This window comes from Lagenorhynchus albirostris, chromosome 9 (genome assembly GCF_949774975.1).
Source record: "Lagenorhynchus albirostris chromosome 9, mLagAlb1.1, whole genome shotgun sequence".
NCBI lineage: Eukaryota > Metazoa > Chordata > Mammalia > Artiodactyla > Delphinidae > Lagenorhynchus > Lagenorhynchus albirostris.
Window position 1 is genome coordinate 11,918,162 of NC_083103.1, and position 24,230 is coordinate 11,942,391.

General features: G+C 57.3%; 1 protein-coding gene across 1 annotated transcript; it reads right to left on the reverse strand.

The window, feature by feature from the left end:
* Nucleotides 1-5,445: 5,445 nt before the first annotated feature.
* Nucleotides 5,446-20,056, reverse strand: RTN4RL2 (reticulon 4 receptor like 2). Its single transcript, XM_060157696.1, has 3 exons — nucleotides 20,026-20,056; nucleotides 13,765-14,246; nucleotides 5,446-6,826 (listed from the first exon to the last, which is right to left on the reverse strand). The coding sequence occupies exons 1-3, from the start codon at nucleotides 20,054-20,056 to the stop codon at nucleotides 6,077-6,079; spliced, it is 1,263 nt and encodes a 420-aa protein (XP_060013679.1). The 3' UTR covers nucleotides 5,446-6,076.
* Nucleotides 20,057-24,230: the final 4,174 nt, after the last annotated feature.

The following is a 24,230-nucleotide window of genomic DNA, read 5'->3' on the forward strand; positions in this document are numbered from 1 at the left end:
CACTTGACAAAGTTGCACAGCAGATACCTGGCTGCTCTGAGCCCAGACTCCTGGCTTGCAACACTGTGCCCTTTTCGCAAAATAGAAACCAGAACTGGACAGCAGCCACCAACGGGTTGGACGGGCTCCCAGAGGCCTTACCCTGGTCTCACTACACTCTCTGTCCCAGACCTCGAGTTTCCCTACAGTCTGTTGGAAGTTGATCACAAGCGATGAACAGAAGTGGGGCGGGCGGAGGAAGCAAGGCGTGTGCGCCGGATGCTCGGTGTGCCCAGCAGGCGGCGCTGCGTGGCTGCGGCTGGGACGGGGTGGGAGGGTGGGAGCCGGCGGCGAGCCAGGAAGGGAACCTCGACACCCCTCCACATACACCCCTTACCCACTAGTCTGCCCTTTCCTGGGTCTCGATCTCCAGACCCCTACCCTGGCTTGCTCTGCCCTCCTTCGCCGAACATCCTTTCAGGCGTTATTCCCTGCCCCACTGACCCTCGAGGCTGAAGGAGGGGGTCTCGACTCTGCCCCTGCCCAGCTGGGGCGTGGGACCGGGTGGGAGATGCAGGCAGAGATCTCGGCCTCCTGGGGGAGGGGTGTCTCCTCCCTCCCCGTTCCCGGGGTGGGGAGCTTGGGGAGGGGGCTGGGCAGGGGCGGAAGCGAGCTGCAGCCGCGTTTGCCGCGGCGCTGCCGAGTGGAACAGATGGCTGGGGAGGGGAGAGGGTACGTGGCGGGGAGGAGGAGGGGTGCGGGGGCCGCAGGATGAGGAACGAGGAATTTAGACGCCCCGAGTCTCCCAGGAGAAGCCCCCCTCCCCATCTCTTCCCAGAAGGAGGGGCGGGCAAGCGCCTGCCTTTTTTCCCAGAGAGCCCTGGCCTCTGGCCTGCGGCAGACCCCGCCGTCCCCCTGGGTCGCGCCCCTCACCCCCTAGACTCCCGGCGCGGACCAAGCCGGCGGGGTCCAGACCGCAGGGAGCAGCCCGGGTCGCAAGGATTAATGGGGCCACACTCCGAGGGGCGAGGGGGCGGCGGGAAGCGGGCTCCCGAGCCGGGAGCGAGTTCAGGGATCGTAAATAGCTGAGGGAAAACGTGTTAATTGGAACTTTATGCAGATGAGCTGGGACGCGGGCTGGGGAGGGCCGATGGAGGGAGAAGAAGGTCTGACGGACGCTGCACCCGATGGGAGGGCAGGAGGGCCCCGGCTGGGGGAGTGATGGGTAGATGTGTATCTTTATCGCTGCGTGGGACCTCCGGGGAGGGCCGCTGGTCTCCGAAGATGAGGGCTCCTCCTTGACCCTACGCCCCAGAAACAGGGGACTCTTCCAGAGTCTCCACATCCCGGGACCAGAAGTTCAGAGTCTCAGATCGCCACGAAGGTGGGGGCAACGTGCAAGTGACTGTTTCCGCTTGTGGCTGCTTACCCTGGGTGTCACATTCACTGCATCCCCCCGCCCCCATCTGTCTCCATCCTTTTTCCCCATCCCTGGCATCACTCTCTCCTTGCAAGAGTATTGTCTGTAACTTCCACCAAGTGAGTGGGGGAGGGGAGGGAATCTAACTTTTCTTCCTTTGCTTTCTCCCTTCTGCCCCCCAAGGACCACCCCACCTTTGAGGAGGTGTTTCTCAGCCTTTAGAGAGCTTCATAACCCACCCCTACGTGTTAAAATGCAGATTCCAGGGCTCCCTTAGAGATCTGCTTCAGGGGCTCAGGAATCTGCATCTTAGCAGTTTCCCACCTAAATCGGATATAAAAGACCTTCATTTTCAGAAACATTGTGCAGGGAATTGGTGGGCTGGAAAGACTGGACAAGTCTTCATCAACGGCCCCCCCACCCCTCCTCCATGCTCCTGACCTCACCTCTGCTCTGTATGGCCATCTCTGCTTCCGGTGTGAGAGTACCAGGGGATGGAGAAGGTGCCAGAAAGGAGGGAAGGAAGGGAGGAAGGGGGGTCGGAGGAAGGAGAAAGAAAGAGAAAGAAAGAGTGAGGCTCACCTGGCTGTCCTCTCTCTGAGCAGGGTCTTACCCTTCCTCTCTCTGCTACCTTCTTCCCTCCCGTCTGCCTCAGCTGCTCTTTCCATCTTCCTCTCTCACTTCCCTTCCCCCACCTCATCTGAAGTTTCTAAGGCCAAAGAATCTTGGGGTAGGCAGTTTGGATCTTAGGGAGTAAGGGCAGAGCCAAAGTCCCCACCTCCAAAAGAAAGAGGCAAAGCACCTATCTCGGGGGTAGGAAGAAAACAGGAGGGAGGCAGGGCTTGAGGAAAGATAAGGGTGACAGCAAACATATAGGCCACCTTTCCACGGGCTATTGCACTTACTCCCCACAACAGCTCAATTTAGGCAGGCGCTATTGCCCCCAGGTTATACATGCAAAACAAAAAAAGGATGTTCAGAGAGGTTAAGTGACTTGCTCAAGGTCACACAGTAAGTGGGAAAATAGATAGGTCATTCACCCTTCTATTTCCCCCAAATCATTTCTCAAGAGGCTGCTGGGTAGCTGACCCAGGCCCCCCCTCCCCCCGGGGCAGTGGGGGTGGGGAAGGGCATCATGTACAGAGATGAAAGGAGATGCTCGGGTTTCGGAACATCTGAGAAGTCTGGCTGGAAGCATTAAAAATTCATTTAGAAACCTGACCCCAGCTGGACCTTGGGTCTGCCACCTGGACTGTCCCTGGCCTGGTGGCCTCTCAGATCCTGGTGGGCAAATTTCCCTTCAGCAGTGTCCTGGAAACCCCCGAGTCCGTATTTCACAGGAGGGGGCTTCTCTCATGGATTAGGGAGCTAAAGTCAGAAGCCAGCAGCTGAGAAAGCAGGGCTGAGAACCCTCCCCCCACTCTGAGTGTAAGAACCTTAGAGGTTTCAGGGCTTATAAACCTTGTCATCTGGCGTCCTTCTCTTCCTCTCCCCAGGCAGACAGATACTCACTCTCAGTTTAGGGTAACTCAGCCTGGCTGTGATACCCGAGGTGGCCAGTGGAGGGCAGCTATCTCCTATGAGGGAGCCCTAGCCTGAGCCTCTACCGAAGCTTTGAAGGACAGGAAAAGAACCCCATGGCTAAGGTCCCGGAGATGCAGTTTTGGCCTTGGGGAAGGGCTCTGGAGTCTGTCATCTGAGGACAGGGGGAGAGGGCTCCTAGTCTGGGGGAGATTGAGGAATTTTGGGGAGGGTTCAAAGTAGGTTTGTGGGTTTCAAGTACATGGTAACTGATGGCCAGCATGATACAATCTTCCTAGCTGGAGTGAAGGTTTGGGAGGAGGCCACGAGAGAGAAAGCTAAAAAGGCAGTTGGGACCAGACTCTAAAGGATCTTTGATGCTTTGCTAAGGTGTTTTATCTTTAACCTGTAGGCAACAGGGAGCCATTGTAAGTTCCTGAGTAACAGAATGACATAATGCAAATGCTGGTCAGCTGAATCTGGCCAACGGGGGCCCGTGAGTGGGAGGGAGAGAGAGAGTGAATGGAGGAAAACCAGAGAGGAGGTTATTGCTATTTTCTTCTATATTCTAGGCATGAGGTAATGAGGAGATGAAGCAGGGAGGTAGCAGGAGGAATGGAAAGGAAGGGCTGGATGGGGGCTGCGAGGGGGACTGGGTGAGCGAGCAGAGACAGGACATGAAAGAAAGGGAGGAGTTAACTACCACTGGTGTCAGGCAGACAGAGAGAACTCAGCATGTGGGTGTACACTCAGGATGCAGGAGGTGAATGAGTTTTGTTCCTCTCAGGGCTAAGAATCTTGGATACATCACCTCCCCTCTCTGGGCCTCCGTTGCCCCCCTCGGAGCATCGGTGGGGGTGGGACTGGACGGCCTTGAAAGTCCCTCCTATCTCAGGGTGTGTGCTCAGGGTTATCAGTCTGGGTTGTTTGGGAGAGGCTGGGGTCTGTGTGTGTGACATCTCATGGGCGGGGACCCATGTGAGCAGCTGCACACGCATGTCGGTATTTGGGGGTGCATCCTCCTGTTTGTGGGACCCGTGGGTGTTGGCATGCCTGCACGTGCTCTCTAGCTCCGCTCTGTGTTAGTGTGTGTGAGGGAGCGTGTGAGTGTGGGTGTGCACGTGATGGGCGTCCGTGGGTCTGTCTGGGCGGGGGTGGGGGAAAGTGGCATTGCTGTGGGCTGCTTCCTGAGGCTCACACACTCCTCTTGCTTTCACTGCTCTGAAATAGCATCTGGACCAAAGGCCCATGAATATTTCACAACGAAAATTCTGTGACCTGGACTGCCTGCTTCTGAGTTCCCAGCATCTTCCCTCCTCCCCCTGCCCAGGCCCCAGCAATCCCTCTCTCAGAGCTCTTGCCTGGCTGGCCCCCTAGGCCCCCTCATTAGTCTCCTCAAAGCCAGCCTGACACAGGCCCCCATGAGACCCCAGACTTGGGGGGGCACTATCCCCCCACCCCAACCCCACATCTTTATCCAAAGTCCACCAGCTTCAGGCCTTAGATGTTCACTCTGTCCCATTTCTGCCTCCTCTTCCCACTGTCCTTCTGACTTGTCTGGCCAGGGCCACAGAATCGCAGCATCCTTGAGCCCTGGCACCCAGGTACCGTCTCTTTCCATCCCCAGATCCCAAGTTAGATTTTTTTAACCCTAAATTTAAACCATCAAATGTCTCCCCAGTTGCTTCTGTTGGATGAGACTCAACCAAGTCCTTCTTAGCCAGGGCTCTTCCCTTTCCCCAGCCTCCCCTCCACACACTGGAAAGATGAAGCTTCTGATCACACCTCAAGCCAGCAAGACACCCCAGCTTGGGATTCCTGTCCCTCTTATCACCCTAGCCCCTTGATTTCGCCTCTAACCTGCTTGGAGAACTGCTTCTCTGACCTGATTCCTCCCTGATGACTTCTACCTCACAGGAGCCAAGGGAAAGAGACCATCTGTCTACAAGGTTGCTGTGTACAGCTGTGCAGGCTGTACACTGCACAAGGGCAATCAGGTGAGGGGGCAAGTGTGAGCCTTATGCTCTGTTTGCTGTGGTATGGGGCTGGGTTCCCCTGAGGAAGAGGTGCCTTTCTCAGATTTACCCAAAGTCATGTTTGGGCTGGCTGTGACCACGGCTGTCCATGTTACTCCTCGTTGCAGGGGAAAGAGGGAACTGCTCTCCCTTCCTGAAGGAACAGAGCCTCAGAGAGAACAGTTAGCCAGGCTGGAGGCCTTCCCCAGGCTTAGCTCCTCAGGCATAGACAACTCAGGGTCGCATGTAGCTGCTTCTCCTGGACAAATGAGGAGCTGAGGTGCCATTAGCACCCACTCCTGGCTATCAGATTTCACCTGTCCTGCCTGGGACTCCAGGGTCACAACCCTGGTCCTGAGGCTTCAGCTTCTTGTCATGGGAAAACAGCAAGAAGCACTTGGATAGCATGGAATGGTTCCCCTTTTTGAAACCCTCCTGGCCCTGAAAGCCTGATGGTTCTAAGCCCTCCTCCCACTTTTGAGGACCTGAGCCAACAAATCTTACAGAAGATAAAATAATAGAATTTTTTAATAAATTTTTTTTTTCCCAAACAACTTCTGTTGATCTTCACCACACAGGGGCCACGGTGGAGAGGAAAGCTCTCTCCAGGCACCCTAAAAAGTGTCCAAGGTAGACAGGAGAAAAGTATTTCTCCAGTGTCGGGAGGTTGAGGGGTGCTAGGATAAGCAGGGGCCTAGGGTTGGCCTGGCCCCGACTGAAGCATCCCTCCAAAGGGCTCCTGGGCAGGGCTCCCTTCCCGGGAGCTTCCAAAGGCTCTGCTGGTGGAAGATGCTCTGCAGACAAAGCCCGTCCCGAGTCCACTGTGGGCACTGGGAGAAGTGGTCAGCGGCTGCCTGGGGTGCCCACCCCAGCCTTGGGATGGGAACGGGTTAACGGCCAGAGTCGGGGAGAACAGGGCTGAGCCACCAGATGTGTCCTCCTGGGGCTGCCATAAGCCAGCAGCCTGGGAGGCAGGGAGAGGTGGCCTGGTCCCAGGGGAAGAGAGGAGCTGGGAGCGGAAAGAAGGCAGCAAGGCCGCAGGGCCAGAGGGCGGGGACTGGGGCCGGAGCCGCAGCTGGGGATGGGGATGAGGGAAGAGGGGGAGCGAGACACACCGGCCTCTTCAGTCTCAGCACCGCAGTCAGAGGTGGTGGGGGACCAGGAGCAAGACGCAAAGCAGAGGGGTGGGGAGCCCGGCCGAGAGCGCGGGGCCGCGGGAGTCCGGGGTCGCCTGGCAGGCAGCGCCGGGGCACGTCTGCTCGCCCCGCTGGTCCTCGCCCCCGTAGCTCTCCCAGTAGTCGTCCTCGGTGGGGGCGTCCCCGCCCTGGCGCCCCCGCGGGTCTTCGGCTGGCAGGTCTCGGTAGAGGGTGGAGGGGTCGGCGGGGGGCGCCCCGGCCTCGGCCACCCCGTACAGGTGGTTGGACGAGCTGTTGCCGCGGGCGCGGCTGCCGGGCCGCGTGGGCACGGCGGGCGGGCAGGCCTGGAAGTCGGCCTCGCGGAGGGAGCGCAGGTCGCGGCCCTGGCGCTCCGGGGGCGTGGCGCACGTCACGTCGGAGCTGGACACGCGCGCGCGCTGGAACCAGGCCCAGAGCGGCCGCGCGCGGCAGTCGCACGCCCAGGGGTTGGCGTTGAGCCGCAGGAACTCCAGCGCCGGCAGGTCAGCGAGCGCCTCGCCCGGCAGCGAGGCCAGGCTGTTGTTGAACAGGTAGAGGATGGTGAGGCGGCTGAGGCCGCGGAAGGCCGCGCGGTGCACGCCCTGCAGCCGGTTCCCGTGCAGCAGCAGCCGGTCCAGACTGCCCAGGCCGCGGAACACGTGCTCCGTGAGCAGCCGCAGGCGGTTCCCGTGGAGGAAGAGGTGGCTCAGGTTGGCCAGGTCCGCGAACAGGTCATCCTGGCGGAGGGCGGTGGGGGGGGGGGGCGGAGAGGAGAGAAGAAGAGTGGTGAGTGGTTCTGAGACAGGCACCGAAGAAATCTGGGAAAGAAGGGGAGCATTGTGGTGGAACAGAAGGGGTTTGACCTTCTGATTCATAGGGTCCTGGGTTCTAATCCTGCCTCCTCTAACCTATTTAGAGGTTAATGTGAGAAACGCAATATAGTTCTTAAAAGTTTGGGGGTGCATCAGAATCCCCTGCAGATCCCTGAGCCCTGCCCGCAGGGTTTCTGATTCAGCAGGTCTTGGAGCGGGGGTAGGGGTGGGCGCGGGGGCGGGGGGAGATTCTGCACGTCTTTACAAGTTCCCAGGTGGTACTGATGCTGCTGGTGGGAGGACCACACTTGGAGAATGAGAACCTCTGATTTGGCTAAGTATGCAGACTTTCAGACTCCCTGACTTTCAAATCCTGGCCTTATTAGCTGACACTTGAGCGAGTCACTCAGTATCCTTATGACTCAGTTTCTTCACCTGTAACATGTGGAGATGAAATGAAACAACATGTGTTAATACATGTGGTGGGCATTCTATGAGTTAGCCATTATTGTTAACTTGGCCAAGCCAGCAATCTGTTTCTTCGTCATTAAAATGGAGGTGAGTGTACCTCCCCCTGGGTTTGTTTTGAGGATTAAAGAAGACAATCCCCATACCTATCAGATGGGTGAAGTGTCGGGCACAGGGCCTGGCACATTGGGGTTCGGTCCAGTGATGAAGCCCACAGGCTCAGGAGTCAGCAGAGCCCCGGCTCAAATCCAGCTTGCCCTCTTCCCAGCGGCGTTACTTTGGGCAAGTTATTTAGCCTCATTGAGCCTCAGTTTCCTCAGTGTGTGTAACTCAGAGAACAACTCTTTCAGCAGGCTGAGGGAGGGTTAGATGAGATCCTGTAAGGATGCCGTACCCGGTGGGCACACAGACCATCAATAAATGGTGGTTATTATGACAATAGTGTCTTAGTTAGAATTAGGTCCCATCCATTTTCCTCTAATAGAAAAGCTTCCTGGGACCCCAAAGTTCTGCTACTGGGCTGGGACATTAAGGGGACCATATCAGCTCCACCCCACAGAGGCAGCAGGGGAGGGGAAGGAAGCCTGCTGCCCCATGCCCTGCATCACTGTCCCCTTAGAGGGGCTGTCCCACCTGCCCAAGGCTGGGGAGTCTCTGAATCAGACCATATTAGTGCTGGAAGGGCCTTGAACTGTGGTTCAGGGGAGTGGAGGGGTGGGTATGCTCCATGGAGGGGAGAGAGCAGGGGGCTGGCGCTGCATTTTAACCAGTTCACCAAGGTATTTGGGAGTTAGTGCTTTTGGGGGCATCAGCCTAGCCTACGTTTTTGCAGAGGAGAGCACTGAGACCCGGAGAGATGAAGGGCCTGCCAGAGGGGGGACCGGAGCCCCAGTACTGAGGTCCTCCCCTCTTGTGGAGGACCTCATTGTGGTCAGCAGACCCGGGGGGTCTGGTTCTGGGGGACAGGGGCATCCTCTGTGCTCAAGCCAGCTCACCCTGGATTCCTGTTTCCTGGCGGTGCCCCTCCCACCCTTCCCTGCCTGGGGAGATGATCCCCCCACCTCACCCAGGAGCCTGGTCTCAGGCTCTCAGGTGGGGGGAGGGCGTTGACTCCCAGCCCACACTCACAGCCTCCGCCTTCCTGTGCTCCTGCATTTTCTCGCCCCCTCCCATCTGGCTTCCGCCCTCTCTGCTACAGGAACTGAGCCTGCCAAGAACCCTCCTCTTGGCCACATGGAGATCCGTCCCCCTCAACCTTCTCGACTGCCTATGACACCAGCTTTCTCCACCTCCTGCTGCCACGGCCCCGTACCCAGCTCAGGTCTCCAGCGGAGGGCTCCCCGCACGTCCGTGGCCTCAGCCTGGCCCAGCGTGGCCTGGTGTCCTTGTCCTTTTCTTTTTGGTCCCCCCAGGGAGTGGGCTGAATCCCTTCTACTCAAACACCTAATTAGGGTTTCTCTTTTTAATGGAGTGTCAGCAAGAGTAGGACACACCCAGAGGTACCTGGTCAAAGGATAGATGTGGGGTGGGGTGGGGTATAGAGGGAGCAGAGGCAATCGGCACTTTGGGGACTTCCGGAAGTCAGGAAGGGAAGACTGAAAGTTCAGAGATGTTAGGGAATTCAGGCACCTTTGACCTACAGCCCCAGTTTTGGGGCTACAGGATTCCTTGATTCCAATCTCCTCCTCCTTCCCCTGGCAAAAGTCCTGCCCCTCCTGCTCTGAGCCTCAGCCTGGGGGTCCATTCCCCCAACCCCCATCCACGCCGTTGCCAGATCCTGTTGTCACTTCCTAGGCTGCAGGTCTCAGACCGGGTCCTTCCTCTAAAATGGTTCTCTGTGCATTAATAAGCGCTTGACCTTCACAGCCTTCCCCCTCCCCCACCACACTCCCTATCACGCCCTCCCTCTGGGCAGAGAGTGTCTGTTAAAGTCATCCTCTTCCATTTTGAAAACCACATTTCCCTCACCTCCCCCTGGCCGGTTCACAGCTCTCAGAAGCCATTCGGAACCTCAACGCAGCGTCCCTGCCCCCTTCCCTGGACAGCATCCTGTTCTTCACCTTGCCTTCCTCCAGCCTCCCATCCAGTCTCTGGCGCTGGTCAAATCAGCTGCGGGACTTTGTGACCTTGGGCAGCTCCGGGCACCTCTCTGAGCCTCAGTTTTTTTTTCATCCGTGAAACAAGGGCCTTGAGATCGTTGATCATTAAGATCCATCCTCATCTGATATTAATGAGCAAGTGAGTCCTGGAATGTACCTCATTCATTCAAGAAAGCTGTACTGAGTGTCTGCTCCGTGCCAGGCACCCCACTCACAGCGCTCACCGATCTACGCTGGGTATCATCGCCATCGTTTGCGTCAGCAGCTGACTAACCAAGCTCTTGCCATGTGCCAGGCTCTGTGCTACACAGATCCCATGTAGTAACCGAATCATCACAGCCCCATGAAGCAGATACTTTTTTTTTTTTTGGCTGCTCGTGTGGGATCTTAGTTCCCTGACCAGGGATCGAACCCATGCCCCCTGCATTGGGAGCGCAGAGTCTTAACCACTGGACCGCCAGGGAAGTCCCGTGAAGCAGATAGTATTATTCTCCCCCTTTCAGAGGTTAGGAGAGGGAGGCTCAGAGAAGGCAAGTGACTGGCCTAGAGTTCAAGAGCCAATATGTAGTGGAAGGCAGACGTGAACTCTGGAGACGGAGCTCTGAACAGTTGCACTTTGGAGTCAGACAGACCTGGGCAATTCTAGGCTGTGCCCTTTACGAGCTGGGTGACCTTGGGTGGGCGCCTTAACTTCTCCGAGCCTCAGTGTCCTCAGCCATTGAATGGGGGAAATGATGCTTACTCTGGACTGGACACACTAAACCCCTTTCAAGCAGCATCTCCTTTAATCCTCACAACGAACCCCTGAGTTACAGGTCATTTTTTTCCATTTCACAGATGGGTCTACTGAGACTCAGAGTGGTTAAGTAACTTGCCCAAAGCCACAGAGCAAATCAGATCTGCCTGAATGTAGACTGCGCTTTTATGCCATGCAGGCTGCTCTAACAGTTAGAAGAGAGACAGATGCCTCCATCATCTGGTTCCACTCCAGTAGGAAATATGCTCCAGGAGAGCAGGGACACAGTTTTTGTTCACTTCTGAATCCCTGGCACCCAGAACACTGCCTGGCGTATAGTAGATGCTCAGTAAGAATCTGTGATGAACGCACCTGGCACAGTGCCTGGCCTACAGCACACAGTCTGTGAGAACCTCCACTCTACCCCATTCCCCTTTCTACCTTCCTTATCCTGAAAAGCTGTGGTCCTCCTGCCTCCTCCAGATCTCCCCTCTCGGGGCAGGCCCGGTGGCATCTTGGGTCACACCTGCGCTCTGCGGATCTCAGCCCGGCCCGCGTGCTTCCGCACCTGCCTGTGGCATCTCCCAGCCTAGTTTCTCCAGGCAGTTCACAGGCAGAGGCTGTCTCTTTCTTTCTCTTCTATATAGGGCCAGGTGTCAAGATGTTTCCTTCCCATGATGCCTCCTACCACTCATGCCAGGGGTGTGCAGAACCAACACTTCCCATTGCAGAAGACCCCAGTGTCCACTCGAGGTCAGTGTCCACTGACCTTGCCCAGGTCTTTCCTGACCCCAGGCCCTGGCTGCCACTTGTGATGGAGGATCAGGTAATGATGACAAAATTTATTCAGCACTTAACTATGTGATTATATACACGAACTCATTGACTCTTTTTTTTTTTTTTGAACTCACTTACTCTTTACAGCCATTCTTTATGGAAGGTATTATTTTTATTATTCCCATCTTAAAGATAAGAAAACTGAGGTTCAGAGGGGGCAGCAACTTGTCTAAAGTTACATAAGTCAGAAAATAGCAGAGCAGGGATTCAAACTCAGGCCTGCTGACCCCAGATTCCTAACCTGAACAACTAATATATGTTGATAAGGAGGTCAGGATCTCAGTAGTAGTGTTTGTTGCACTATTGGTAATAATTAACAATACTAATGACAGCGCCCATATATTGATGTGGCCCTGTGCTAAACTTTAATCCTTACAAAACTTCTTAGGTAAGTACTATTGTTAATTACTATCATGATTGCCATTTTACAGATGAGGAAATGGCAATGGAAAGAGTAATTTTTAATGAGTAATTTGTCCAGAGTCGTATAGGAGCCAGGATTTGAACTTAGGTCTGGCAGACCCCAAAGCAGGTGCTTTCAGGGACCTCCCTGGTGGTGTAGAGGTTAAGATTCCGCGCTCCATTGCAGCGGGCGTGGGTTTGATCCCCGGTTAGGGAACTAAGATCCCACATGCTGCGCAGTGGAGCCAAAAGCAAACCAAAACAAAGCATATGTGCTTTCAAAAGTGAGCCTGCCCTGCTGTCCTTCTGAGAACCATTGCCCCTGCACCTGGTCAGCCCCCAGTGGAGAGTTCTGAATGATAAAAACGGCCTGAAGTGTCATCAGGCTGCGAAGGCTGAAGTGCTACCAGCTCTTCCTGGCTGTGTGGCCTCAGAAACTTCATTTTCTGTCCCTACTGCCCCTAAGCATCCCTGCTGCCGGCCTGTTGTAGGTTTGACGTGATACCGAGAACACGTTAAGCCCCCAGGCACACGGACGATGATTTAAGAGACTTTGGGACCCTTGGTCTCAGCTTCCTCGTCTGTAAGGGAGTATGAACCGTCTCCCAGCAGGGCTGTAGAAATGAGGTGACTGAGCGCACTCTGGAAACCATGAGGTGCAAAGTTAGGAAGAAGAAAAAGGAGGGAGTGTTCTGGGAGCCACCCATGGTCTCAGCATGATCCTTGAAGTTGACCCATGTCTTCAGGATGGGGTCCAAGATGGGCCATTTCACTGAGACCAGTGTTAAATGAGGCTTGTCTCTCTTCTTAAAACAGTATCTTAACAAGCCTTGATAGCGTGCCCGCCGTATGCCAAGTGCTTTACAAATTATTCACGCACTTGACACTTACAAAATCCCTAGAAGGTGGGTGCTATGGCTGCCTCCATTTTACAGATGGAAAAACTGAGGCTCAGGGAGGTTAAAAAATGCCACACACTTGTAAGTGGCAAAGTCCTTAGCACAGCGCCTGACGCACAGTGTGCCTGCTAAGTGCTAGCGGGCTATTATTATCATTACTTATGAAATAATAATAACACACGACGTATTTTCCCAACATACTGTACCCTTTACTTCTTGTCTCTCCCCGCCACTAGAATGCTCTCTGCGAAGGCAGGAGTTCCGTCTGTTTTGTTCGCTGCCCTTTGCTCCGCACCAAGCATTCTGGGTGCTCAATAAATGTTAAATTATTATTGCTACTGTTGTTGTTATAATTATCAGCATCAAATCCACCCATTAGGCCTCAGCCTGGGACGGGGAGGAGGAAGTACCTTCCAGGTTGGTGTGGGGAGAGGGGAGAGTTTGGATATCCAGAGGCTGTGTAGCGGAGGGAGAATTTTCTCCCAGAGTGGCTTGGAGGGTGTGTTATTGCTTCCTGGGGAAATAGAATGGGAGGATTTGACTGTCAAACAGTCAGCATGACGACGATAATAACCAATATTTAGATCAATAATAATACCAATAAATAGCAATTACTGTTATTCCTTCCGTTTTCAGAGCATCCGTTTTCCAGCTGCTTAACAGCTCTTTACCCTTTTTTTCCTTCACCCGTTGCACTGAGACAACAGATCTGGGGGATAGGTTTGGGGAACGGAATCTAGAAAGGGAAGGGTTTCCCCTTGTCCCACGACCCAGTGAGGTGGAGAGAAGTGGAACCTTCTATGGGATACCGGTTGCAGTGGCTCCGCCCTCTTGCTTACCTCCCCGTGTTGCGGGAGGGCATGGGGGTGGGTGAGAAGAGCCACCACGAAGCCCTTTGGGCTGGGCTGCCTGGGGAAAGGCAGAGTCCCCGGAAGGCAAACAAGGGGGAAAGGAGGGATCACAGAAAGAGACACACACATACACCCAGACAGACATGGGGGTGTGTGTGTGGAGTGGGCGTGTGAAGGGAGACAGACAGAAGAGGCAGAGGGAGACAGATGGGGGAGGCAAGTTAGTGAGCGAGACAGATAGGGACAGAAAGGGAGAGACAGACAGACAGAGGCAGTCAGATGGGGGGTGGGGTATTAGTGACAGAGAAAGATGCAGGAGACAAAATAAAGAAAAGCCCCTGGAGAAAGTGGGAGGGACAGAAACCTAGGAAAGGGACAGAGAAATAGAGAGAGGTTGTGAGACAGAGGCGGGAAGGGTGAGCAGGGACAGAGGGGCCGAGAGGCCCCAGGGAGAGAGGGAAGCAGAAGAGGGCTATGTGTGTCTGTGTGTGTGTGTGTGTGTGTGTGTGTGTGTGTGTGTGTGTGTGTGTGCGCGCGCGCGCGCGCGCGCGCCGGGCTAGGGCCGGCTCACCTGTAGGTGGAGCAGGCTGTTTTCCTGGAGGTAGAGGTACTGCAGGCTGACCAGGCCGCGGAAGATGTTGCCCGGCAGGCTGCTGAGCTGACAGCGGTACAGATGTAGCGACTGCAGCCGCTCCAGGCCCTGGAAGGTGTCGGGCTCCAGAGAGCGCAGGTGCCGGTTGTCGCCGAGGTCCAGCTCCTCGAGCGCCTGCAGGTGGCGGAAGGTGCCCGGATAGATGGCGGAGAGGTTGTTGGAGAAGAGCCACAGAGTGAGCAGGTTAGGCCCGAAGGTGCCGGGCCGCAGCGTGCGGATGAGGTTGTTCTGCAGGAATAGGCGCTGCGTGCTGGGCGGCAGGGACAGCGGCACCGACGAGAAGTTGTTGGCCTGGCAGCTCACGGTGGGCGGGGACGAGTAGCAGGTACAGAGCATGGGGCAGCTGGGGGCAGCTGGGGGCAGGGCCAGGAGCATCAGCAGGAGGCAGGCCGGGGCGGGACCTGCGGGGAGGGCGCGGGGGAGATCTCTCTGGGCGGCTGCGAGCGTGGGAGTGCCAGCCAGGGGCCGGGCCCACCCACCCCTAAGGCGACCCTTGCTGAGAGCCTTTCGTTTCTAGCTTGGGTGGGGGGTTCTGGCTGCAACCTCAGAGTCGCGAGAGGCCGTGGCCACTTCCGCTTTCGGAGGCTCCTGGTATATTAAAGAATAAAGAAATGCCAAGAGGACATCGTAGGAAGCACTGTGATAGGTTGAAAGTTGTTTGATGAGTGACGTCTACTTTCATTCCTGTTTTCACTATGGTAGGTTTGACCATGACTTTGGTCTTGAGACTTGGGCTGGACAGTGCTTTGTTGGAGGCAGTCCCGTACAACGATGTCCTATATAGGGGTGTTTAGCAGCACCCCTGTCCTCTACCCATTAGATGTGTAACACCCTTCCCCCTGCCGTTATGATAACCTATGACAACCGAAATGTCTCCAGACGTCGCCAAGTATCACCTGGGGAGCAAAATTGACTCCATTTGAGAACAGGTGTCTCTAAATTGAGACCCTCTGCGAATCTGAGGCCCATGTAAAATGGCCCTGTGGCTGCCTCCGGGGTCTGGTCTTGCTGGCCCACTGGTGAGCACAGCCCTCCTCCCTCATCTCTCCACACTGGAAGGGATCTTAGGAACCAAGGGACAGGGGGTCTCCAGGCACCTGCAGCAGAAGCATCAGAGGGTCCTGGAAAGAATGCTGCTTCCTGGGCCCTGCCTGTGCAGAATCAGCATCCCTGGGGGAATAGCCCAGGAATCTGCATTTTACACCCCAGGTTCTTCTCATTCAAAGTCACTTAAAAATTCTTTTTCAGGACTTCCTTGGCAGTCCAGTGGTTAAGACTCTGCGCTTCCGCTGCAGGGGGCACTGGTTCGATCCCTGGGGAACTATGATCCCACTTGGTGCGGCCAAAACATAACAATAATTTTTTTTCAAACTAACTTTTGAAGGTGGGCCGTGATCCAGCCTTCTTGTGATATAGATGGAGAGGCAGGCCCAGGGAGGCCCAAGGGCCTGGGGGCTAAAGAGCCGTGTCTAGGCCTCCATATCCCTGAGCTATAGCAGGGGCTCTGGGGCCCCTCATCCATCCCTGTTCCCTGGCCTTCTGACCCTCAGGGCAGCTGATGCAGGTTCTGGGCTGGAACTAGCTTGACCTCTGCCCTTTATCATGACTTCCGGATGAGTCTCGGGACTTTCATCTGGCGGGTTTCGCGCTCCAAAAGCCAGGCGGTCATTCTCTGGGCACACATGGAATGAGCACCTTCTGCTCCAAACAGTGTGCTACGGCCTGCGAAGGCAGAGGAAGACCTTTGCCCTTGGACCCGGGGACCTGAGATCCTGGGTCCTCAGGGCAGACCCTGAGGGCTCCGTGACTTTCACTGACGCCCGGTGTCAGAGGTTGCTGTGTGTGAATGCGCGTGGGAGACGGGTGCCCTCTACATGAAGTGCTGCTGAGCCCGGGGTGCGCACATGGCACCGACAGGCCCCGCGTGTGGCGCGGACATCACGGAAGCTGGGCTGTGCCTCCTCCCGCGGGGGAGCGCAAAGGCGCAGGGTGGGGACCCCGGCGCCACGCCACCCGGCCCACGGCGAGCGTCCCGGCCTCTCCCCGCGCCGCTGCGCGCAAGCGTGTGCCGGTGGTCCTCCGCGTGTGGGTGAATGCCGGGCCCCGTGCGTGTGTAGGCTGGGTGTGATGTAATACTCGGTGACACAGCGGCTGCTGTTCCCTTCGTTCACACCACCTCCGCGTTTCTCGGCCCTTCTCACCCCTCCCCCGTGCGGCGTTTCACGATTACTTTCTCCTCCCGAGTTTTTCCACATTGGGTGGAAGAGCATGTCTCTCACCCCTCAACCCAACCAGGCAGGGGCGGGGTGCGAGAGCCCTGTAGGGAGCCCTGGGTGGGTTTCAGGAGGGCTGAGGTTTGAGGCTTAGAACAGGAGATCTTGGAGATGGAAAATCCTCCGGGTTCAAGCTCTGGTTCTACTGAGGTGATGGCTGGGGCTCAGAGAGGGAAAGTGACTTGCCCAAGGTCACACAGCAACGTGATTGGCAGGGAAAGGACTAGAAAGGAGTCTCCTGATGACTGGCCAGAGCACTTCCCTTCCTGGTGGAGTCACCCTCTGAGCTCGCTTCCCCAAGGACTTGACACCAGGGAAAGCCAAATCCCTCTCTGATCCCTTAATCCCACCCCTTATCCACAAGCTCACAGGGTGTTCATTCAGAAGGCTGCCAGCCCTGCAAGGATTATGGAGCTCTTTCCTCAGCCTCTAGGGCCAACTGTTAACCCAGGAGAGGCAGAGGGAAGGACACGTGATCCCAGAGGGCTCCGGAGTCAGGAGGCAGTCCCCTGGCACCAGGGTCTCTTCCAGCCTGGAGGCCGAGCTCAGCAGGGACTGGCAGGGGCCCCACTCATTCCTCTAGCCCACAATTCCCTGGCCCCCTGCTTGCCCTCTTTAGGGGGCTTCTCTCTTATTTCCCCACAGCCCCTCCCTCTTGCCCCCATATCTCCCCCCATCATGGCCCACCTCCCCAAGGCCAAGATGGCGCTCCCTGCGGGCTCTTTGAGGGGGGGACCCTGAGCAGGGGGCCCCTCCATGACAGCTGCTGCGTAACAGTGACTCTGTTGCCATTTCTGGTCCTCGCTGCTGCCAAAGCAAAGCAGCTGTAACCCGAGGAGCCTCATCCATAATTCAGGCTGCGGCTCGCACTGGAAGCGAGCGGAGGAGGGGCAGGTGGGGCTCCGGAGGGCTCTGCCCCCGGGCCTGGCTGGAGTGCTCCTGGGCAGAGGCAGCAGGGCCCGGTGAGCTGTGCCTTTCTCTCCCTCCTCCGCCCTCAGCCCCTGCCCAGCCTGTGCCCTTTTCCTTCCCACCACCGTCGCCTCCCCACCCCCTGCTCCTCCTGGCTCTTCACCGTCACGCCTTCCCCCCAGGCCTGGGTCTTCCCTCTCTCCCCGAGGACCACGGTTCCACTCCCGGCCCCCATTTTGTGAATCCCTGGCAAAGACGGGGTCCAGATGCACAGAGTGTCAGAGCAGGAAGGTGGGGGACACCTCATCGGCCATCAAGAGCAAACCCCTATTGCACAGGCCACACCACTGAGAACTGGAGAGGGGAAGAGTTCATTTCGCAGGGCGCAGCCCAGGCCCTGACCGAATCTCTGTCAATCCACCTTGGGTTATCTTTCTCGAAGGCTTCATTTTATGCCCCCTCTACTATCTGGGCCGATTCTAACAGCCTCCCCACCCTCTCTGCTCAGTCCATCCATCCTCTTTTTTTTTTCCTCAAGTCAGCAAGTGATGGCTAGAGTTGCAGGGGAGCATAGAGCGAGGATGGGCAGAAACCATCTGTTATTAAACACCTACTGTGTGCCAGCCACTGTATTTGTACATATGCCTTTATGTGTAGAATACAACATAACATAGCCCCAGTGAGATCAATCTTACGGCTCCCAATCTGCAGATGAAGGCAGGGAGGTTCACAAACATGAAATGAGTTGCCTCAGGTCATGCAGCTAGTACAAGGTGGAACCCGGATTGGACAAGTGCATGTCAAAAGGGACTCTCTGACCTTTCTTTGGGAGACCCCACGTCATCCACAGACACCACCCCCGAGTATGAGAGTTACTGCGCTCGGGGTGGGGTAAAGGGAGGACAGAAATTGCACCCAGGTGCACAGGGCTGGGCCAGCAACGACACCGGCTCTGTTTGGCTATTCAGGGTCAAGGCAAGGTAAAGGACCCAGGTTCTCTCCAACTTTCCCCTCCTGGGCTCCAGGCTGTGGTTGTTCTAGGGGATGGCCCACCTGGGAGTCAGGAAGAGATGACCAGTGTCCAGAGGATGTGGCCAGAACTGACCAGGGGAGGGAACGGAGAGAGGCCAGAACATGGTATTGATCCCAGAAGACTGAGGTGCCCAGAGCCAAAAAGTATCCGCTCACTGAGGGCCCACTGTCAAGGACTCTGGGCTGTCACCCTGGAGCACCAAGGCTCACAAAGTTCTCAGCCCGGGAACCACCATTAAGTCCAGAGATCCCTGTGAAAGAAGAAACTTGAGAAGGAAGCAGATGGACCCAGTGTAGAGGCAGGAAACAGGGTGCCAACCCTCAGGGCAGAGTGGCCCCAGGAAAAGTGCTCCCTGGAAAGAGAGTCAAGGCCTCTGGTTTTGAAGGAGGGGCACAGGGTCCCAGACAAGAAGCAACAGCTCCACACCCAAAAGGGCTGGGCCTGCCGGGCAGATGCTGAGGTGGAAGGGGCTTGAGGAGGTGGGAGCCGCGGAACAGAACGGAGGTGGTGATGATACCAGTGACGCAGGGGCCTGGGGAGGCACTGACGCGGGTGATGGAGGTTTAGAGCTGCTGCAAACAGCTTCTCACTCTGCCAGAATGTAACACCCCAAAATAAGCAGCCACCGTGGCGGCGGCGGCAGGATCCCACGACGGGGCCCAGAGATATAAATGGCAGCACGGAGCCAGCCAGGGCGCCCACCCTCGGAGGCTGCCACCCCACTTGAATGTCTTCCCCCTCTCCCCCTCACAGCCACCCACAAGGCCCTGAGCTCAGAGCCCAGGGTCTGGCCCACTGGCCACTCCCTGAAAGAAGGGAAGTGACAGGCAGGCGCTTTGGAAATGGAGGGCTTCCCACGTGGAAGTGGTTACCAGAAGTCTCTTTGTCTCATCCCTAGGCCGCCCCCCCCAGTCTCTCTCTCTCTCTCTCTCTCCCTCTCCCCTTTCTCTTCCTTCCTCCTTTCCTCCCTTTCCAGCCCCCATCCCCATCCTGATCAACCCCAGGCCCTCTCCTATCTCTGGTTTCCCATCCCCAACCCTAGAGCTCATCCCAGTCGTCTTTCCCTGTTCCTGACACCCCATCTCTGTCCACCATCCCCATCCTCCTCTGGTTTCTGGCTTTCTGATCTCACTCCCCGTTCCTTCCCCATCCCTAGGGTCCCAGCCCTCATTCTCTTTCCTATTTCTCCCACCGCCAGGTTCTGGGTCCCTGGCCCTGGTCTTCTCCCCACCCCTCCCCTAATCTGGTCTCCCCTCTCTTTCCCTCTTCCTGTGTCCTCGACAGGGTCTCACTTCCCTCCAAGCTTTTCCCGTCTAACCTTTATTCCTCCTCCTCCCCCGCCTTCCTATCGCCCTCCCCTGACCGCTCTCTCCATCTTCCGCTCTCTTCCTTCTTACCCCTTCCCCACCCCACCCCCAATCTCTGGCCCACACCCTTGTCTGTCCGTCACTCAGTTCGTGGAACTATCCCTTTTCTAGCGCCCTCCATCTGTCCTACCGCGGAGGGCCATTTGGATCTCCCTCTGCTCCCCCATCCTCCCGGACAGCCCCCTACCCTCATCCCTCGTCCTCCCTGGTGACTGGAAAGTGCTGAGGCACGGGGCACGAGAAGTTGCTGCGTCGGCGCTTCCCCAGCCGGCCCGAGTCCTCGGCGTCCCCCAGAGCAGGTGGAGCCGGGACAGCAGAACCTGAGCCTCCCTCCCCACCCCCCGGGGCCGGTCCGCCTGCCCCCTGCGTCCCCCCTCGATCACGAGTTCCCCGCACAGCCCAGCAGGCTCCGAGTCGGGTGCGCGGCTCCTGCCGGCAGCTCTGGGGGCGGGGGCGGGGGCGGGGCCCGGGGCTAAGCGTTTTTCCTCCCAGGCTACCCCCACCCCCACTACTGCCCCACCCTCGCGCCCTGGCGGAGGGGGCGCCCCGCTTGCCTCGGCAGGATGCTCTCTGCCTTCCCGCAGGCTGGGGTCCCTACCTTGCAGCAGGCTCCTGAGCCCGGGCAGCATCTTGTCTCGACGCTCGGGGGAGGGGGCGGCGGGGAGGGAGGGCGCTCCCACTCGCTCCCTGAGCCGGCCAGACGGACGGCGGGGACTCCGCGGGGCTCCGGGAGGGCCCGGGAGTCCCCGGGCTGTGTGGCCGGGCCGCGGCGCTCTACCCTGCGCCACCTGGGCTGCGAACCTCGTGAGGAGCCATCGGCCCCGACGGGACGGGGTGGGGCGCGGCGGGACGGGGTTCGAGCTGGCCGTCGATGCCCGGTGCCCGCGCCCCCCAGCACCGCAGGCAGCGCGCGGTGTCCGTCAGTCCGTCGGTCCGTGCGCGCCGGCTGCTCGCCGAGGGAGAGTGGGGACAGCGAGGATGCTCTTCCCAGCCACCCCCCTCCTTCACGCACTCGCTGGCTCCTCCCTCGCTTCCTAGCTTTGCCGATTTAACCGCTTCCTGGCCACTAGGAGGCGGGAGCCGCTTTCTAGCCCCCTCCATCCAGGCCCCCTCTCTTTCTTGGGGGATCCGGAGGACTGTGTTCGATCGCCTTCACGGCGCCACGCTTCTAGAGAAATCCCTTCCGGGGGGGGGGTGCGGTAGTGTAAGGGAACCCCGTGGACTTGCCCAGTTCCCCCCTCCCAACTTTCTGGGAGGAGCCGGGCTCCTGGGTCACCTCCTCCTCCTTGCCGGACCCCAGGCCCCTTTGCCCAGGTCTCCAACGTTCCTCTCCTCTGGGAGACCTCCAAGATTCCACTTTCCCTTTCGTTCCCAGACCCCAAGCCCTGAGTGTGTGCGACTATAAGAATAGTATATGCAAGAGTTTGTGGGTGCGAGATCGATTGCATATGAGCGTGCACGCGCGCGCAAGGACGCTTGTGCAGGTGTGACTGAGTGCTTACACGTTATCTTTTATACGGGCCGGGGGAAGCAGGGGCTCGTGAGTGTGCGAATGGATGAGCCGCTGTCAGCCAGCGCGCGTGTCTGCGCGGATGGGAAACGTGTGAGGGTTTGGCGCAAGCAAACTTGGGGCTGGGTGGCCGGGGTATGTGTACAGTGGTGTGTGTGTGCCCCTTAACGCATCTGCAAGCGGGTGCAAGTTTGGGTGCCCGTGAGCGGGATAGAAGACTCCAAGGTGGGAGGAGAGCGTTGGCTTCACGGGAGCTTCTTCTGCTTCCTTTTAAAGAGGGAGGCATTCTGGTCTCTTCGGGACCCCTTGCGCCCCTCGTGGCCTCGTTCAGGGCGATACCTGCAGGCCCGCGACCTAAGCGTCTCCTTATAAAGGGGAAGATGCGGATCACCCTGGCCTTGACCTGGTCCAGGGCGTCGGGCATCCGGACCTTGGGAGCCGCCCCGGCGCGGGACAGTCGCGGACCCTCGGGGTAGCCGCTTCGGGGACAGTGGCCAAGCGGCGCAGGCCGGGTTGGGGCTGCTGGAGCGGCGCCGACGGCCAGAGCCAGGGAAATCTGCGCGAAGCCGGCCCGAGGAAGCGCGGGAGTCCCGGGCGGCCGCTCCCGCGAGCAAAGAAAAAGAACCCCCCTCGCTCCTCCACCTGGCTCTCTGGCTCCTTCTCTCCCGTCGGTGCCAGGGCCCAACGCAGCGCCTGGCATACAGTCGGCGCTTTATAAATGCTGATCTCATTTTCCCATTCATTTTCTGTTCCATCCATAATCTCATTCTTCCCTCGTTCTCGTTCGATTTCTCTCATTTTCTCCTCCCTCTCTTATTCATATTTTATGGTCTCCGTCTCTCTGTTCCCTCCCTCCCCTCCTTACTCTCTCCCTGCCACTTCCTTCCTTTATGATTTATCTCTTTGTGTCACTGTCTTCTCTGTCTCTCTCGCTTTCTGTCCGTGTCTCTGTCGCTTCCCTTCTGCTCTTGTGCCTCCTTCCCTCCCTGTCTTTCCATCTCTGGGTCGGATGTCTGTCTCTTGTCTCCCTTTCCACCGGGTTTCAGTAGCGGGCTCCCAGCCCTCTTGCACCTCGACGCTCGGGCGCCCCCTGCTGGTTACATCCTCTGCCCTTCTCGGGCTCCCAGGCCCTCCCAGCAACTAAATTTTCTCTTCCGGCCCGTCTTACGTTCGGGTGAGGTGGGAGTGAAAAGGGGCGTCTCTGGGGCTCCCCTGTCCCTCTCCCATCTCTAGAAAGCAGGGGCCCTGCGTTTCCCGGGACCCACCCTGCCGAGGGCCCGCGCCTGGGAGGAAGGCCTGGAGGGGGCGGTGGGGAGGGAGTGTTGGGGGTAGTAGGGTGGGATTTGGCGTCCTTCCCCGGAATGAGCCGCGGCACAATCTGTCGCTGGGTTTGTTTGCCGAGCTGCCTCCGGAGCGCAGTGGGGCTGGCTCCCGGGGAGCGAAATATCACAAGATGCGGAGACAGACGCTGAGGGGCGGGTGGGCGGCGGGCTGACTCAGGTGTGTGCTGTCATCCGTTCCCTGGGCTGGCGCTCTTCTGGGTGGGTGGGGGCTGGGACCCCAGGCCCCCAACACAGGTGAGGACCCGAAGCTGGGAGGGGAGCCCCCACCCCGGGGTGAGCTGCAGGAAAGGGGGCGTCCCCGCCAACGATACTTGGCTCCAGTCCTGTCCTTCAGCCCTGGGAGCCCCAAGAGACGCCCCGAACTTGGGTGTGCTCCAGACGGTCAAACATCCCTCTGCTTATACCCCGCTGTACAGGCGTCGGTTTCCTCTAGTTATCTGCTGACTCACTACTTTCCCCTACTAGACTGACAGCTTCCTGAGGGCAGGAAATTCCTCTCATCCATCTTTGTGTCCCCAGCATGTGCTCAATGAACACTGTTGGATGGATGAATGGCGCGTAGGTGGATGGCCCAGGGTCTCAGTTTACAGGAAATACCACAATGCATTTGATATTCCCAGTAGAGCATCCTGACCCCTTGTTCCTCCTCTCCCTATCCACGTTTGCAGTCCCCCCAACCCCCATCCCCTCCTTCAGACAGGCAGGGAATCGGAAACAGCTCTCCCCGAAGACCAGAGTCCTCTAGGTGACCCGAAGCGAGTTACTTCCTTTCCTGTTTGCCTCAAGTTTCCTCATCTGTACAATGGAATGTACCACTCACGCATAAGCTTCCGCTTACCCAGTAAATCTCCAGCCAGTCGGGGTATGAGAAAATGCTTCATAAAATGAGGTTCTAACCAGGGTCTGGAGTGGCAGCTGTTGTCATTACCGTTTTGCCGGTGATTCTTAAGATCTTTATCTCAGTAGAATCAGACACCACGTCTGATCGAACTGAACTTCTGCAGTTGGACTTTTTGAGATCTAAGGGAGTAAACTGATGTGCCCGAGGCAAAGTGTAACCGAGAGCTGTGCCGCAGGGCATCTAGGTCCATTCCTGGCTGGACACTTGGGGGAGGGGGCTGGTGGGCAGCTTACTGTGTCCTCAGGACTTGCCGCAGAGCTGGCCCACCCTCTGGTGGCTGTAGGTGGACCTGCAGTCCCAAGGGAAGCCAAGGATCTCGGGGAAATGGGCTGATGGATGGATTTTCCCTGAGAAGGCGGATTCGTTGTGTGGAGAACTGTGAGCTTGGAAAGGAGGTCATGTCGAAGAAGCAGGACATTGACACAAACTAGATGAGTGTTGGCTTCGTCTACCAGTTCCCGCTTATTAGTAGCACCCCTACTCTCAGTGTGACACCTGGGGCTGCTCTTCCTTCTTGGGGGCCGCTTTAGTGAGTCCGCAGAACTTCCCTGGTTCTTTTCTGCACCCACATGGCAACTTCACCGCAGGACACTTGGCAGTTGGCATACAAGATGGGGTGGCTCGATGGTCAAGAGCAGAGGCATTGCTGGGTTCATGCTAGATGACCTTGGGCAAGGTGTTGACGTTTTCTAAGCTTCAGTTTTCTCATCCAGAAAACGAGGCGGGGGTCGGGGGGCAACAGTAGCTCCCAGCTCCTCAGGTTGTTTAAGGATGAAATGAAATAAAGCATGAAAGAACCTGACAGAGAGCCTGACCTTGTGCTCCATAAACGCTAATAATATTCATATTAATTTTCTTGTTTAGCCTAACAGCAACCTGAGGAAATAGATGTTGCAGTTTAGGGGCAGAAAGTAAAGTTATGGCCTGAGGTCTCAGAAGTCCTAAGTGGCAGAGCTGGGTCCGGGAGTCAGTTCTTAGTTAGAACTTCCCACCCTGTGTGTGTGTCTGACCTCCACATCTCCACCTGCCACAGACCAGGGATGTCTGCC